The sequence below is a fragment of the Sminthopsis crassicaudata genome, chromosome 2, assembly GCF_048593235.1.
Source record: "Sminthopsis crassicaudata isolate SCR6 chromosome 2, ASM4859323v1, whole genome shotgun sequence".
Classification (NCBI taxonomy): Eukaryota; Metazoa; Chordata; class Mammalia; order Dasyuromorphia; family Dasyuridae; genus Sminthopsis; species Sminthopsis crassicaudata.
Window position 1 is genome coordinate 464,073,759 of NC_133618.1, and position 18,227 is coordinate 464,091,985.

At 38.8% G+C, this 18,227-nt stretch overlaps 1 protein-coding gene across 3 annotated transcripts in view; it reads right to left on the bottom strand.

Moving 5' to 3' along the window:
* Window positions 1–2,803: 2,803 nt before the first annotated feature.
* LHX6 (LIM homeobox 6) overlaps window positions 2,804–18,227 on the bottom strand; it is a 35,107-nt gene continuing 19,683 nt past the window's right edge. Inside the window, exons 6-10 of one of the 3 annotated variants that reach the window (XM_074292984.1) lie at window positions 14,703–14,803; window positions 14,487–14,582; window positions 13,260–13,434; window positions 8,618–8,721; window positions 2,804–3,662 (exon numbers count right to left, since the gene is read on the bottom strand). In XM_074292984.1, coding sequence (XP_074149085.1) covers window positions 3,642–3,662; window positions 8,618–8,721; window positions 13,260–13,434; window positions 14,487–14,582; window positions 14,703–14,803 — 497 coding nt within the window. In that variant the 3' untranslated portion in view covers window positions 2,804–3,641. Of the gene's footprint in view, window positions 3,663–8,617; window positions 8,722–10,920; window positions 11,040–13,259; window positions 13,435–14,486; window positions 14,583–14,702; window positions 14,804–18,227 lie in introns of those variants that run through there. The other 2 variants (XM_074292985.1, XM_074292986.1) reach the window with 2 other exon arrangements.

The following is an 18,227-nucleotide window of genomic DNA, read 5'->3' on the forward strand; positions in this document are numbered from 1 at the left end:
TTTCCCTCTTCTTGGGGCTTGAGTAACAGACGGCATTGATTGGGTAATTACACCAAGGAACACCATTGCCAGTTTTAATGACCAGCTTGCTAACTGGGAAATTGTAACAATTTACCAGGAATATGTGCTAAGCTCCCTGGCAGTTGATGATTAACCAAATAATCACACACTAGGACAGGGACTCCCAAGGCGTGATCTATCCACTAAGAAGCAAGTGGAAAAAAATGGAATTACATCATTTTCTTGATGTAAGTGCCAGCACTTCTATTTGCATTAACTTTATTTATTACACAAATAAGACATTTACAAAGCACACAACATTAAAAGTATGTAACAAAACAGACATTGGTTTTACAAAAAAGTGCTTACAATTTTTTTTTATTTTTTTATGTTTTTGTTTTTCTTCCGTGTTCCCTTTTGTTTTGTATTTAAATAAATATTAGTTTTGACTGCCTGCTGTGTCCAAAGCTACTCTAACCATAGTAGTGGAAATCTGTTGGATCTGCAGCATTCTGGGACCACATGAGCCACCTCAGGGAAAGAACTCTGGGGCAAAATATTAAGTTAAATTTGTGTCTGTAATGACTCTTATACATGGTTTACCCACTGATTTTCCATCCAAGTTGGGGTTGGACAACGGTTTTAACCATAATGAACAAAGAAATCACTGGAAAGATTTTGGTAAGCAATTCAGAAAACCCTCCCTTTTCTGAGATCTGGTACCAGCTGTTAAAGGTTAAATAGTATTTAATCCAGAGATCTTCTTATGGGATCTCTTCTTCATTTTATCTCCTGCCCTGCCCTGAATGTTCAAAAAATCATTGTCACATAAAGATGGAAAGGGCCTTAGGACATTGAATGTTAGATTGAGAGGAACCTTAAAATACAGGATTGTAGAGATAAAAGGGATCTTAGAATACAGAATATAGAACATTGACTATTGTAGCCAAAAAGGACTGTAGAATACAGAATATTAAAAATAGGATATAGATGGAGTTAAAAGGATGCTTAGACTACAGAAGAGGTGGAAAAGATCTTAAGAGATTGTACAAACTTGACCATTTTAATTTTGCAGACTAGGAAGTAGAAACCTAGAGAGGGAAGGAGACTTTTCCAAAGTCACTAAACTCTTTGTAGGACCCTTTTAACACCAAATTTTGTTCAAGTTTGCTCTTGCTGTTTCTGTAACTAATACTCAAGTACATTTTAATCATGTATCACGACAGACTTGCGTTCTGTGGCTCATTCTAACATATGTTCAGTAAACAAAATTATCTGTGATAGAAGCTAAAAGAAATGACCTGAGATAAAGTTTGAATAATGATGGTTGAAAAAAAAAAAAGAATCAGATAATTTTTGAAATATTTTGAAGTATCTAGTAATTAACAGACTAAAAGTCATATTCTTGGCACAATTAGGTGTTTTTCAATATGCATAATCATTGTTGTTTCTAATATAGAAGCTGGACTTTTGAGTGAAAATCTTGGGCTTAATAAATGCAAAAGAATATATTTCCTAGAAAAGGAATTTTTGACTTTGCCACTGAGGAATAGGCTTTGGAACAGGAATGGGGAAAAGCAGTAGGACTTTCTGGGGATTATCCCTGAGGCAGATATCAAAAGCCTCTGTCAGAGTCCTGGGTGATCACAATATTCAGTGGTTTTCTTGCTTGGGAGTAGCTTGCTGGTTAATAAGCAGGTCTTGTTTTGTGGTGTGAAGCCTGGTACTTCTCCTGGAGGGTGCAAATTGATGAAAACCTCAAAGAATAGGTAATGCCCACTGTGAAAGGTTGGCCATTGTTTCAAGGAGTCTCTTTCCTCAACCTTGGTCCAGACTCCTTCCTGTCCCTTCACTGGTTACATTAGTCATGAGGTAACCAATTGCCTAGATGAAGAGGGAATGGGGTGCAAGTAGACTCTTGTTGTCCTATTTAAATGGCCTAAACATCTTCCAGAGTTTACTTCAAAAGTAAACCTAGCATTACCTTCTCTCCTGAACAGTGAGGAGAATTGTTGATGCTATTCCATTGTTAGTTTCCATGGGGCTTTCTCTAGAACACAAAGGTCCTATAATCCTGACCTGTTTTCTCCCTATCTTCCTAATAGAAAGCTTCCAGGACAGGTTTAAAATGAAGTCCATCATAAGAAATATCATTTTGTCTTCCCATTGGCTCTTTTCTTTAGCACACATACACCATGACATCCTAATCTGCCCCTTGTACTTTTTTTGGGAAGTAATCACATCTTGTGTTCCCATTCAGGGCCATCAAATTCAGTCCCTCCAAAAACTGCTCTGAAATGCCTAGGGCTCTAGTCTCCCACAGGGTTCAACCTCTAACCTGGCTGATTTCACAGTGTTACTCTTATCCTACTATTGCAGTTCTATGCTGACCACACAGAGCAGTTTTTTAGAGATGTTTGTCCCCTACTGTACCCATTTGCTGAAAGAGTTAAAGATGCAATCATTCTGACAAAAATAACATTTTTGCTCTGTACTCTGTATACAAGTTGTATAACCTGAAGAACTAATCAGTTTTTCCCCCTCTTGATTTTCATCTTGTTTCTATTTATTATTGTCTTTTTAACAATGAGTTCCCTGTCACTGGAGGTATTCAAGAAGAGGCTGAAAGGCCACTTGGCAGGGAAGGGATGCATGCATGCTTTTGATGGAAATAAGATGAGATGACCCCTAAAGTCTCTTTCAACTTAAGAGACTCTAAGACTCTATGACTTATACCCCCAAATCGGTCTTTGGGATGGAATTAGAGTGGATGGTTAGGTTTTTCTGCTTGGTTTGCGAAGTTTTTTTTGTTTTTGTTTTTGTTTTTCCCCTAGCTAAGCTTTGCAGTATTCTGGAGAAAAGAGGAATAGCTACATTCTGGAAACTGGCAGTTAGCTATATGTTCCCTGATTTAAAGATTCAAAGACTCCCATAGACATCATGCCCAGTGTGGGGCCATCTTTTCTTCTGGCTGGGTAAGCTCCTCTTTTGCATCCTACATGGCTCTCAGAGCTGGTGAGTCTCACTTTGTTCTCTGAATTAACTTGACACAACCAGACAGATGGAAATGATAAAATTAGAACACAGTTTTCTTTTGGGAATTTCCCATAAAAACTGTATAGTTTCTCAAACAAAAGCAACTGAGTGGATAACATTTGGAGTTGTCAACTATTTAGAATTCATAGATGGTCTCAAGGAAATGGGTAACAAAGGCCAATGTTTAAAAAAAATAAATAAATTGGATATTGTTACTGTTCTGACAATTTCATTCGTTCTTAATTCTAATTCACTCAAATTGAAAATTACTCCAGCTTCAATAAAAATAAAAGTTTTTTCACCCTGTTTCCAAATTTTGGGGAGCTTTGCCTTTCAAGAAGTAGCCTCAGAAGTGTTCCCGGTAGTTCTGGGGATCCATGCTGGCTGGCCTTGGTCTGCACAACCCCAGGCCTGCTTTCAGCAAGAGAGGAAGAAAGGTTCCCCCGGGTGGCTGAATGGGGACCTGGAACTGGCTGGTGGTTCATGGGATGAATGGAAAGGCTGAAGCAGAAGTCACTAGTCATAAGGGGGCAGATAGACAGGATTTCAGTGACTGAGGGGCAGCTGTGGAATCACCATAGACAGATGCGGCAGAGTCTGCGTAGTCAGTACTGAAAAAGGATGACCTGTTGGGAAGGGAAAGTAGACAAGAAGGATTAGACAAAGACATATTCAGACTTCCCACCCATCATTTTGACAGTCATTGCCCCTTAAAGTTATGCTCTATGACTGGCTCCTGGCTCCCCAAAAGAACTAGTGACTCACTCTTGTTGCTACTGCCAGTAAAATGTTTTTCCTTCACTGAAATAATTGGTAACAAAACGTTATTTTATTTTTAAAAAATGTATCTGACATGGGGCTTTCCTTTTCTACTGAATAATGTTCACACCCATAGACCCAGAGGCAGGCAGTGTATATATAACCGAATGAAGGATGACACTGGGTGTAGAGAATCATGATGATGAAAACAATTGACATTTATAAGGTACTTAAAGATTATAAAATCATTTGGCATTCATTATCTCACATGTTTCTTATAATGACTCAGTAGTGTGGAAAATCCAAATATTAGTGTCTTTTTCTACCCATTTTATAGATAAGGAAATTGAGGCTGAAGAGTCTAAATGACTTTCTCAGCTAGTAAGTAGGAAACCTGGCCAAATTAAACTCAGCAACACTCCCCTTCAACCTAACAAAGAGAAGTTTACTTCTTCAAGGGTAGAAATGAGGTCTTTCCTAAGCTCACTAGGGAAGTTCATTGTTCTGTGAATCTATCCATAACAGACATCTGTGGTCACTAATGATCTTTCAGAGGAAACTGCATCTTGAATTCACTGACTTCATTTGATATAATCAGAGTACTTTTGAAAATCTAGGTTTGAATCCCATCTGTACTACTTTCTATGTGACATTAGGTACTGAAGTCACTTCTATTTCTTACTTAGCCATCAAAGAGAGATGATAAATACTTGCACTCTTTACTTTGCACAGTGGTTTTATTTCATATAAGGAACACATGGACAATCTCAGTAACCATAAAGTACCATATATATATATATATATATATATATATATATATATATATATATATATATATATATATATATACACGTTATTTTTGTTATTCACCCAATCCCATTTTCTGGCTGTTCAGCCCTGTCTGCTCTTTTTGGCTTCATTATCCATTTGGTGCTAGAGCCTTCTGATGGCTTTTAACTAATGATGAAAGGCCCCAGTCCCCTGATTCAGGGAGGCTTTCCTTTCCTCTCAACCAAGGAATCTTAAAATGATCATAGGTAGGAAAGTCTGAGTAAATGAGTAACTGAGTAACTGAGCCCATTTCATTGTCTTGGTCCCTTTGGTTTGATCCAGACACAATGAAAGAAGTGACCAAGTGCTTTGTCCTACCCATATGTGACAAAGAGGATATGAGATCATATCCTACACAGGTAGAAGAGGAGGAGAAGGAAGAAACAGGGAAGAGCTTTAATGACTGCTTATGTACAAACCAGACTACTGAGGAAGATAAAAATTATTGAAGGGGAGCACTGAGATGAAATTAAGAACATTAGAACATACAACTTAGACATTATACCTGAAATGATGTTAGAACATAGAACAGCATTTTCGAGGTGGAAAGGATTTTAGAAATGAGATGATAAAATATGGAATGTCCATTATAAATGCAAAGGACCATAGAGATTATCTAATTCAGTCTCCTTCTTTTACAGATCAAAAAACTAAGGCCTAGAAGTGGGGCAATTTGCCCATATTAACACAGACTCAGTGGCAGACTCAGGACATATCTCTTCAATGAATGCTTCAACATTACTTATTGAAAAATTGAATGATACAAAGTAAATGTTAGAGATGACTGTGATAGAAATAGCTAAATGTTTACCTTTTGGTTTTGGAGATAAGTAGCTCTAGAAGTGAGTTTAGAACTTCACAAAGTGAGATTTAAATACATCTTTCCAAACTGCCCCCTCCTTTTAAGACTTTTCTCCTTTGCCCAATATCAATTGTTATGAAGTGCTCTACAAAATGATAATTCCCTACTCCAAACACTATGCCACTCACCAGACCTTTAGAATGCAAACCAAAGTCTTTGTGAAAATTGGAAGGGACTACTCTCTTCTGGAGAAGTGGAGGAAATATTCCAAGGGACTTAGTTTTCAGGCATAGTACTTACTTACTAAGTCTTCTGGAAAGAAAGAAATTGCTTGAGTATTCATCACCAAGTAAGTGGTTTTATAAGTAATATATAAGTTTATATAAGTAAGTGGTTCCTACCTAACACTAGGAGTAGATAAATAATTCCATAAGGGAAGGAAATGAGATTGCTATAAAAGTAAGCACAGACAGAATATTCCCTTTGCAAAAGCTAATAGTCCCCCACAAATAAACATTCCAGAGACATTAAATGAAAAGAAAAAAAATAAGAGTCCCATTTATAGAATTGGGTATTGATACAAATTTAGAAAGAAGTCAGCCAACTAGGTAGAAACAGATAGCAAATAATTAACTACTGCTGAAAACATAACTATAATCCAGGCATTGGAGTTTTATAGAGATTGTAGTCTGGGGATAGAGAAGACTTATATTGGCAACAGAAGCCTCAGAGTTGCTAAATTGTGAAAGTGCTATCTCTCAGCTCTGTAAACGTCTGCTGTCTGTAGACAGGCCTACGCAATCTAGCTCTATGTTACTTTTAGGAATTGTTTTATGTGTTAATTGTATCTTCCCAGCTAGAATGTAAACTCCCCCAGGGCAGGTTATTGTGTTCTTTTATATCTATCCCCCTTATCAGTGTCTGGCATACAGTAAATTAACAGATTTTCTGGTCTGCATAGCCAGACTGAAGGTCTCCCTCACCTTTCTCTGGAGTGGAATTTTAAGGAGGGAAAGGAGCAAGTGATAAAAGGGACAACACCTTACCAAGGAGGATAACTTCATCCTAACTTTGAAAATAAAGAATAATGATACAACTCACTAAAATTCCCATTTGAAAACAGAAAGCCCAAAGCAATGTGGAAGCAAAGAGTTGAACTTTTATAAGAGCTGAGAACATAAGTATAATAAAATAATAATAATAATAATTCTCATATCTATAGTGCTATAGGTTTCAAAGTGCTCAACTCAAATCAGTATAAGGGAGTACAAAATTTAAAATGCAAAATAAAATAGGATGTTCACAGATAAGTAAATAAACTTAGAGAATTTACTTCTAAATTGCTCAATTTGCTGAAGATTACACATAGCTATTCAGAGTGTCAGAGCTCTGGTCTCCTAATTTCAAATCCAGAATTTTTCCACTATATTAAGTAACACTGAGGGGATTCTCAAGTGTTAATGGACAAGGAGTGGAAATATTAGAGAGAAAACCCTATTCTATTAAGGTAAGTTGGAAGTAAATAACCTCTTTGATGTTCCTAGCTATGAGATTCAAAGATTCTGAAGCCATAGTCATTGAGACCTGACTTGGCAAGTTCAATAACCTTTACTACTTAACCACTATCCCAAGGACTATTTTTTCAATGTGAATCCTGAGGGCATCAGAGGATTTAGATCGGGAAGAGACCTCAGAGATGATTGAATCTAGTTTCCTGTCGATATAGATGAGAAAAAAGAAAAACACAAGTAACTTGTTCTAAGTTTATATGATTACGTGACAGAATCACATTTGAACCCAGATCTTGTCAATCCAAATACACTACAAAAATCTCACCTCCCCACACCATGCTGTGTTCTTCTATCAGTAGAAATGGAAATTTCCTCCACAAAGTTATTACCTAGTACCAACCTTCTAGTGATGTATTAGCCCTTGTACAACAACTGCTGCTAGGCCTCTATTTAGAACCTTTCCAGTTTGTTAGGACATCCCACCCTTCTTGTTCTTCCTGGTAGAGCAATGATGATTATAATAAAAATAACAATTATATTCTTGCCTGGGCTGGATTCATATATACTTTAAAACTGGAATATTTATCATATTTTGGAATAAATCCCCCACTCTACCCCCATCCTAGAACACTTCTGAATATCTGTGATCATGAAATCAAAGAAACTTAGAGTTGGAAGAAACCTCCAAGGTAATGATGTCACCAGGAGATTTCTAGTCAAACAATATAGATCATTACAATGTGGGATGAAAACTGCTTTATTCTTATTCTTTCAATTACAAACCTGTATTAACCATCACTTCTACAATGATAATTGATGTGCACAACAATGACCCTGAGACCCTGCCAGATGATGAAGTGCTTTCTGAATCATCTAAGAAAGATTAAAAATTATGTTCAATGTAGTTCTGATGTTAAGCATATTTTATTTTATTCTGATAATATGAAAATTGGTAATTCAAATATGGCATATGTAATAATTTTCTATCAAGATAGCTGATGAATAAAAGTGGCCCATTCCTTAATTATATTTCATGAATGAAGATATAACCTTAGATAACTCTCTGAACCTCAGTTTTTTCATCAATTAAATGGGACTAGAATAATACTTTAACTACTTACCTCATAGAGTGGTTGTGGGGAAAGTGATTTGTAAACCTTAAAGTACCACAGAAATGGGAGTTGTTATTTTTGGACTAAATTCTCAACTATCAAACTACAATGTGCTAAAAACTGATTTGCCTGAGTAATCAAAATTAAAATGATATGGCTACAATGAAGCAATGAGTTGGGATAAATTTAGGTTTTGTAATAAGAAATAATAACAAAATAGCCCAAATTACTTCAATATGGCTGATAACTATATTATTTGTGATTTCTTGAAATAAGAATTTATAAAAGTGAGAACTGGAGAGTGACAGGATGGATAAATAGACACTGTATTACACATAGACACAGGCAGACAGATCACTGGTTTCCGAGGAAGCGATGCTTCAACAGTGATATCATTGATAAGCCCCATACCTTTAAGGTGGACAAAGGACCTGGGGTACATGGAGGTGAACATATTTGTAAGAGCCCCATAGCTTTAATGCCAATGGATCTCCATCTCAGTGACATGCATGTAGGGTTGCCTATTGGGAGGAATATAGTGTAGTTCCAGGGGGCACTCAGTTTACCTTCTCACCCCTATTAGAGAGTGGTCCATCCATGTCGGCTTTGAGGTGAACTGGTGGGGCAGTGTAAGGAAGCCGACAGTGCACCTGCCCACATTGTACCTGACCTGTAAACAAGAAGATGGCTTCAGCCTCTGGGGCTCTTCATGCCAGAGATTATCCTATAGCATCACCCCAGGATTAAGACCCAGAGAGAAATATCACAAACTACTGACTCTGTCATGGAATTCTCATGTGAAATGATTAAGTCTATTCCCCATTTTAGGCTAGATTGGTTGCTGGTTCATAGGAACTATGTTAACCAGTCCATAAATTTTAATATTTATTCCATTCCTAGTTCTATTCCATTCACTAAGATCTCCACCATCTTCCATTTCCCATTTAAAAATCTAAATTTTTAAAACTGGAATATTTATCATATTTTGGAATAAATCCCCCACTCTACCCCCATTTTAGAACACTTCTGAATATCTGTGATCATGAAATCAAAGAAACTTAGAGTTGGAAGAAACCTTATTTGAAACATTTTTCCTTTATCTAACCTAAGTTCCTTTTGATTAAGCCCTTTTTCTACTATCTCCACAGAAATGGAGAATATCTGGTCCCCACCTCCACAGATCTAAAGAGCCAAACACCCTACAATCACCAATATCTCAGTACTTTCTTTTCCAGTCTCAAATACTGTTAGGATAGAATATCAGTGTAAAGAGGGGAAATGAACCTAGTAGACCATTCAAAAACAACCCTAGTATTAGCCCTATGAGAAGGAGAAGATTCTTGGTTTGGCTTAAATGAATGTGAAGAAATAAATGTAGTTACAAGGGAATCAGTGCCTTTCACCAAGAAGAGTGCATGGGTTGGGGAATGGGAAGAAACTAAACTGGCACATAACTTTTGATTTTTGAGAGGAATTCGGTTGCTATGGGTGTGGTTTTGCCAATAACCCCATGACTAATGGCTTTCTGACCAATGAAGTATTTTCTTCTTTCATTATAAGAAAAAAAAAAAAAAAGACTGAAAGATGTTAGGGTTTGTTTGGGAAACTGGGCTAAAGATACTTCTCTCAGAATCAGAGCTCTTTCATTTTTTTTCCTCAAATAGCTTCCCCCAACTCTATAGTCCTAGAGCAAAACAGAGAAAATCACTCACTCACTGCTCAAGATCAGGAAACCTCTTCTAAAGTATTAAAGTTCTAAGATTTTTGGGATTCTAAAATATAATCCTAAAAGTCTTTAGTCTCTATGATTCCAGGGTTCTGTGATTCTAAGATTCTGTGTTCAAGTCTTACCAATCTTCAGGCCTGTAGTTCTAAGGTTCTACAATTAAAGCTCTTTAATTTTAGGTTTCTAGGATTCTAAACTATGATTCAAAGATTCTAAAATTTTATGATTTTAAGAGTCTATGATTCTTATGATCTTAAGCTTCCAAGACTACAAATTTCTAAGGCTCTGTGACTCTTTTCAGATCCTGTGGAGTGGTGTTAAATTCATGGAGCCCATGCTCTTAGTTATTTTAAAAACAAATCCATCTCCAGGAAGAGAGGTATCATTCTTATGCAATTACTTTGCCTTCTTTTTTTAATTTAATTTTGTATGGATACCTCATTTCCCCTTGAGACTCAGAGTTGTTTTGGTTTTGGATTTATATCTCTAGAGGCTAGCATAGTGAACAGAAAGTGGTAGATACATAATGATCTTTTTTTTTTTTCTTTTTTCCTGAGGCTGGGGTTAAGTGACTTGTCCAGGTCACACAGCTAGGAAGTGTTAAGTGTCTGAGACCATATTCGAACTCGGAATTCAAGGCTGGTGCTCTATCTACTGTGCCACCTAGCTGTCCCCAGTAGATACATAATGAATGCTGGTTGAATAAATGAATGAAAGAGTGCTAGACTACTTGGTCAGAATTTGGGTCTATTCTCAGAGAGAGCACCAACATGAATAAGGATGACCATGTAGCAAAGAAAAGCTGAGAGAATGGGATAAGACTTAAATCCATCTTTGAGATTCTATGTTTTAGCACGTCTTTAAGAGTGAAACATAGAAAGGATTTGATCTCCTGGGAGAAGTTGTCATTTCTTCCAGGGTAATGAAGACAGTGTTCTGGACAGATAAGTCTCGGTATGCCCCTTGATAATTCAGCAGGCCAAGTCTAAACTAAACAAAGTAGCAAAGCAAAAGTCAGATCCAGCTCTCCATCATCCTCATTACTATGGATGGACAGCCTTTTTCCTTCCAGAGCATATGACCATTTCTATACCCAGTCTGTAGAAGCACTCAAAAGTGCTCAAAAGAAGCACTTTTATTGGACCCTGTTCTGAAAGTATAGCTGGACTTACCTATTGTTCTATACTGGTTTCAAGGTGAGATTCATTTCCAAAGTTTTGGAACCCTTTCCATCATGCTCAACTTCTAATCTAAAAATCCACCTAACAAGACATACAGATAGATATTTGGTACAGATGCTATCAAATTATCTGAAAACTAAGGATGATATATAGAAACACATTGAAAATTAATGACTTTAGGAAAAAGAGTTTCTCAAATCAAGCATGTTTTTGTCTGTCTTCCCCAAAGTAACCAGTCAACTGAGAGCAATTTTTTATTAGTGTATTGAGGGCTGCAGAATCCAGATAGCCACCCCAGTTCTTTTATCAGTGTTATCATGAGTAAGTCACTTAGCTTTCTGAGACTAGTTTCATCATATATAACATAAAAGGGTTTTACTAAATAATTTCTAAATATACTTTTAAAGTTCTAAATCCTATGAAATAGGGAATCCTAGGGACAAGGTCTTGATATATCTTTCAGGGCATATCCTGTTATTACTCAGTAGGGGTGTGAGAACCTCAAAGGACTTTGGAGAGGGCTTTCATATCTCCATTCAGAAATTGAGGTGGGTATAAGATAGGGAGCCAGAAGGGTGTGTAGATAGGGTAGGAGCTAAGTACCTGCAATATGGGTGGCCTGTGTAGATTACTAGTGAAGAAGAGGATGAAGAAAGACTAGCTTCCATCCAAAAGATATTCCAGGGCCCAGAACTTTACAGCTATTTCTGACAAAGTCCACTTTGAGTCAATGCAGTAACTGATGAGTTTATTTCATAGGATTTAAAACCAGAATGGACTTTAAAGACCATCTAATCAAACTATCCCCTCTAAATAAGGAAACTAACAATCCAGAGAGGTCCGTGGCTTGCCCAAGAACCACAGCTGGGTTAATAATTAGTGTTATGACTCCAAATTCAGTATTTTATACTTTTGATATGTGTGGGCCCTACAACACTGGCAATGATCACTGCCAAAGCAGGACACATCTCTTTTTTCTTTTCTTTTTTTTTTTCCCCCCCTGAGGCTGGGGTTAAGTGACTTGCCCAGGGTCACACAGCTAAGAAGGGTTAAGTGTCTGAGACCAAATTTGAACTCGGATCCTCCTGAATTCAAGGCTGGTGCTCTATCCACTGCGCCACCTAGCTGCCCCTAACAGGGCCCATATCTAAGCAGGTGCTTCATCACCCAGCCTGAGTAGCTAGGCTGTAGTAAAGGCAGAATGTATTGGTTAAGATTTCTTCCACAACCACAGGATCTCTCTCATACTGCCCTCAGAAGTTAGAGCAAGAATCTGGCTAAAAACAGAGTCCTATCAGAAAATGTAGCTTAGATTAGGAAGATCCCTGTATATCATCCTAGCAGAAGAAAGATGGTATAGATGGAGGAAATTGCTGTTCCTCCTTGGTTCCATCAGTAAGAGCACTCAGATCCTTCCTCTGGGGCAGAAGGAAGTAGAAAAAACCAAAATGAAACAAAAGAGATGGTAGTAGATAGACCAGAACCTACAAAAATCTTATAGGATCATGGTATTCAAAGTTAAAAGAGACTTTAGGAGTTGTCTAATCCAAAACATTCAATTTATAATTGAGAAAATGAGACCCACAAAGCTGAAGTGATTTGTGTGAGATGGAAGGGGGTCATAGGCATTACTATCTAAATGGTTTCATATGATAGAGTTAAGAGGAAAAGAGACAAAGCTCAGATCCTGAATGGAAAGGAATGCCCACTGAGAGGAGCAACTGTAGAATAGGTAATGAATTTAATGTCACTAGAGAACTTCAGGGGCTTGATCTTATCAAGGAGGTGAAATGGACAATTTTTATTCTTGATAGGGATTGGACTAGATGACCTTTGTTGTCACTCCCAGCTGTGAAATTCTATTATTTTTTAAGAAAAAAAGAAAAATTCTTCATGGAAACACTAGGTGAATAAAGAGAGAAAAATACTTTTCTCCCCAGGACCAGAAAAATAAATTCAGAATGGATTAAACGGGGACAATATATAAGCAAACCATTCATTTTCATGTTTTTCTAGTTCAGGTCTAATGAGAGAGAGTAAGGGAACAAGCATTATTGTTTCTGACCCTTGCATTGAGACTGTCCCTTGCCCTTCTCCCTAGCCTGGCCTGGCCTGGCCCTCATTTCTTTTCTTCCGGCTTCATCAGTTCCCACCAAACTGTGAAGTTAACAAAACCAAAACAGCAAGCTATTTTTGCTTAGGAATCTAGGAACATCATTTTCTCCTGCTTAGCGGACCTCAGGCTCAGAAGTCATGTATCTCTCTCCCCTTCCCTAGACCCCACGGGCTGTGGTCACTTACTTTCTATATATCCATGCAGGGTGACCATGCGGGCACGCTCAGGGCTGCTGAAGGGGGAGTAGTGGATGTCATCAGACAGGGAAGAGGAGAGACGAGACTGTGGAGCTCCAGAGGGTGGCACTGTGTGCTGGGGTGTGTGCTTTTTATGGCGGGCTCGGCAGTTTTGAAACCAGACCTGAAATGATAATCCCAACCCACCCCCACAGAAAATCCCACAGAACTGGTCAGGTTGTTGAAGTTTGTTCTCTGTCCCTCTTAATTAACGTCCCTAACTCCCCTTATTATCCTGCCTCTACCCCCATGATGGACTACTTAGCTTGGAGTTGTTCCCACCCAAAACAGCAAGGCCATCTCCAGGAGCCAAGGAATAAGTCAAAGGGTCATAAGACGAAGAGTTAGAAGGGAGCCCCTTCTCCTTTTAGGGGAGAACACTTGCTCTCCTATGGATTTGGGAATAGAAGGCAGACTAAAGAATGGAGAGAATTTAGAGAAGAGGTTGAAGTCTTGAACCCGGATGCAAAATGTCAGAACTTAAAATTTGGCTCTTAATTGGTATAATCTCTTAATGTTTGTATCATGAAACTCATTCATTTTTAACAAGAAGGGAACTAAAGCCCAGGGATTAAGTGACAACCAATGTGAACCAAGCAAAAATCAAGGAAACAGAGCGGAATTTAAAATCAAGTCTTCTGACTATAAATCCATTTCCCCACTATACTTGATGTGAATCAAGTCCACATTCAGTTTCCCATTTTGACTAGGTTAAAAAAAAAAAAGGCCATTTCTTGCCTCATTTTTCTTTCCTAGCCTTCATCACTGAATGGGTGGTGGCCTTGGTCAAACTGAGACCTGTTAAAGACCTTAGCTTAAAGAGACCACCATCTCCCACTGCATCCAGGGCCATCTCCAGTCTATATCTGTTCCCAGATGGCTCTGGAGGGGAAAGTGAGACAGGTGATCTTGCCCAGTCCTCTCTCCCTTAAATCCAACTCACTTGCCTGTCATGGCATCCCCTCCCTGAGGTCCTAGTCCTCTTCCAGAACAAAGGACAAACAGCATCCTGAAGAATTCCCCAGACCATAATACCTGGTTTCTACTCCCTTCCTGCTCCTTTCATAGTTTTATTTCTCCCTGAGAAGCAGGACCAGCCCTCCCCCAATGATTTCTGTCTCTGACTCTGTCAGCCTCACCCTCTTCTCTTTCATTGGGTGTCTGCCCTCCGCCCACCTGGATAACTCGACGACTAAGGCCCGTCATGTCTGCCAACTTCTGAAGTGTCTGTGCATCAGGATTGTTGTCCTGGGCAAATTGGGCCTGCATTACCTGAAACACAGAGTAGGGGAGGGAAGGTCAGGAGCTGGGAAGCAGGCTCTCCCTGGCCATTATCTTGCTCCCATCCAGATGGGCCTCTAATGTGGGAGGCCCACTGCCCTGAGTTAGTACCTGCAGCTGCTCAGCTGTGAAGGATGTCCGTGCCCTCTTGGCTGGCTTTGGTTGACTGTCCTGTTCAGATGGCACGGCCCCTTCCAATGTGATTCCATTGCCTGAGAAGAAAGAAGGGATATAAATGCGCTGCTATCTTATGGAATCAGAGAACCACAGCATTTTAAGTTGTAAGAGGCCTTTGAGATCATTTTGCCCAATCCCCTCATTTTACAGATGAGGAAACTGAGGCTTCGAAAAGTATAAGTGATTTTCCCCAGATACTAAGGTGGAAGATATAGGATTTTAATCTAGTTCAGTTTCTCCTAAAGACCAGCTTCTTTTTGTAGTATACCACAGATTGGGTACTGGTACCTGTACCTGTACCTACGAGGTATCATATCCTTGAGGGAAGAGAGTCAGATTAAAGGACAGAAAAAATTTAGAATAGAGACAGGAAGCTTGAAATAGAGGTACAAAGTGTCAGAGATTTAAAATTTAGCTCTTAAGTGGTGTAGAGCAGTGTCCTGTGTTTGTCTCATGTGTTATGCATCATCTTCCTCATGTTTATTAAACAAACCATATGACTCCATCTAACCTGTGTAAGAACAAGATCATGTTAGATAAAATAGCTTGGGAAGTCCTGACATCTCTGCTTGATTTCCATGGAGTGGACCTAGCTTCAGGGAGCTCCTGGATTGACTCTAGGGATATAGGTTTGAGCTTTCTATCTATGGGATTCAATCAACAGAAAGTTGATTGTTTGTTCATATATATATATATATATATATATATATATATTTAGGTATGCATATACTTATGAACATCTACAGAAAGAATCCCCCATGTACCTCCAAAGAAATAGGATGCAGTGTGATCTAGTGAAAGGAATATATTGGATTTGGAAATAGAAAATCTAGCTATCTTTTCTACTCTTCTATCTAGGTCTGTTTCCTGATGGCAAAATGAAGGAAATGGATTGGATGATTTCATGTAAGCTTTTAACTCTACGTGTTATTTTTGAGGTCCTATCTGGATTCGCTACCTATGTGATCTCAGGCAAGTCCCTTCCTTTGCCTGGCCAGGTTTTGGTTTCTCTATCTGTTTAATGATGAGATGAGCTAGATGAAGTCTCTGGAACCTTTCTGCTTGAATTCCTATCATCTATGAAACTATGAGCAAAGAATCCTAGAATAAGAGACAATCAGTCTTTCTATGATAGCTTAGCAAAGCCAGGTCCCTAGGCAGCCTCTAATCAGGAATAATCAGAGTTAACATTTATATAATGCTTCCTATGCTCCCAGCACTGTGGGAAGGACTCAATAATTCCTATCTCATTCCATCCTTACAATAACCCTGGAAGATAAATGCTATTATTATCCCCATTTTATAGGTGAAGAAACTGAGACAGAGGTTACTGACTTTCCCAAAGTAATACAGTAAGCTTACAAAGCTGGATTTTAAGTCAAGTGTCTCTGACTCCAAACTTGCTAGCACCAGATGCTGGGCCACCCAACTTCCCCAAGGAAAAGAAGGTAGCTGAAATATATAACAGAAAAGAGAATTGAACTAAAAAACCTGAATGCTAATACTGAACCTGTTTCAATCTCCTTATATGTAAAATTAGTTGGACTGATTTTGTACTTCTGGGGAAAGTAGAAAGAATGAATCCTTTGGGCATTTTTCTCCTGAGTTTTCTACTACAAGAATTTTTTTTTTTAAAGATTGGTTTACTGATTTCCCTGCTCCTGTATAGACAGGCTGGAGGAGCAGCGTGTTTTAGCGTGAGTTACCTCTTTATCTGTTTCCCTTTTCTCTCTGTCTTTTTGTCTGTCTGTGTTTCTTTGTCTACCTCTCTCTGTCTGTCTGCCTGACTGGCTCTCCTTTTCTCTCTCTCTCCTATTCTCTCCCTTGTCATTCAGGAAGCTAGGTCTGGCAGATCTCCAAGGGGAAGGGAGCTGCTTTGTGGCAAGGCTGACCTTCCCCCGCCCTGTTCTGTCCTCTTGGGGCAGTTGGGCAGGGGAGCTAATGGCAAAAGCAGACACACACCATCCCCACCTTCTCAGTCCTCACTTACAGTAAGCTGGAGAATCAGGCTCAGTTTGGGGAAGGTCAGGAAGTGAAAGGTGGGACCTGGAGTGGGTGGAGAGATTATGGAAAAGGCTTGTCTCTTTGCCAGCCTTCCTATCTCTCTGATTGTGACTCATCCTACAGGATTGTCTACTGCCCAGCTCATTCATGGGCATCAAGGGACACAGTGGGAAAGGGTGGGGACTAGGTTTGGAGGTAAGGAAAGGAGGGAAGAGGAATCTCTTTCCTTCTTGCTTCCTCGTCCACATATAGAGCCACGGAAACAATGTCAGAACTGGAAGATTCCTTACAATGGAGAATGTAATGACTGCCACAGGACCTAGAACGTAAAGTCTTATTTGGTCCGCAGGACATAGAATTTGAGAGTTTAAAAAAAAAAAAAAAAAAAAAAGCACAGAATGTCACAACTTAAAGCCACAGATGCTAGAGCTGGATGAGACCTGAGAGATCATAGGATCTTGGTAGATTTAAAAGCGGAAAGAGCTATAATGATAACAATGAGATCCCGATTAGTATGCATAACAAATTCCCTGAAGTGGTTGAGTTATTTGAATTGGCACTGCATTATTTCCATTGGGCTGGAAACAGTTATCATATTTTATGTAATTATAACTTCAAAATAGTGTGAATTCAAATACATGTAACCACTTCAAGGAATTCATTATTCGCAGTAATTGGGACCTCATTTGTATCTGGTCCAATCTCCTCATTTTACAATCGAGAAAAGCCAAACAATCTCCTAGAGATAGTAAGGAGGGAAATGACAGTTCTTGGCAAGCTTTTTCCTACTCTGGCCCAAACACCATAGAAGAAGCCCTCCCCAAACAAAAGTCTGTAAACCAGAAGATACTCTTGTGAACTTGGTGATATAATATAACACTATCTTTGGGTGATGCTATTTAAAGCCTGTGCAACTTTGTTCAAGACATTTATCCCTTCTGGGTCTTAGTTTCCTCATCTGTAAAATAATAAAATTACATTAGATTGTCTCTAAGCTAATTTCCAGATTGAAAGCCATAAGTCCTATAGGTAAGTGATGAAGATCACTGGAGTATATTCCATAAAGAAGCCTTAATTGCCCTTTCACTGTAAATAAAACGCTTCCTAATTTGACCAGTTTTGGTTATGAGAAAGAAATAGGGGGGCAGCTAGGTGGCCCAGTGGATAGAACACCAGCTCTGAAGCAGGAAGTCAAATTTGGTCTCAGACTTCCTAGCTGTGTGACCCTGGGCAAGTCACTTAACCTCAATTGCCTCAGCAAAAAAAAAAAAAAAAAAAAAAAAGAGAGAGAGAGAGAGAGAGAGAGAGAGAGAGAGAGAGAGAGAGAGAGAGAGAGAGAGAGAGAAAAGAGAGGAGAGAGAGAGAGAGAGAGAGAGAAAAGAGAGGAGAGAGAGAGAGAGAGAAAAGAGAGGAGAGAGAGAGAGAGAGAGAGAGAGAGAGAGAGAGAGAGAGAGA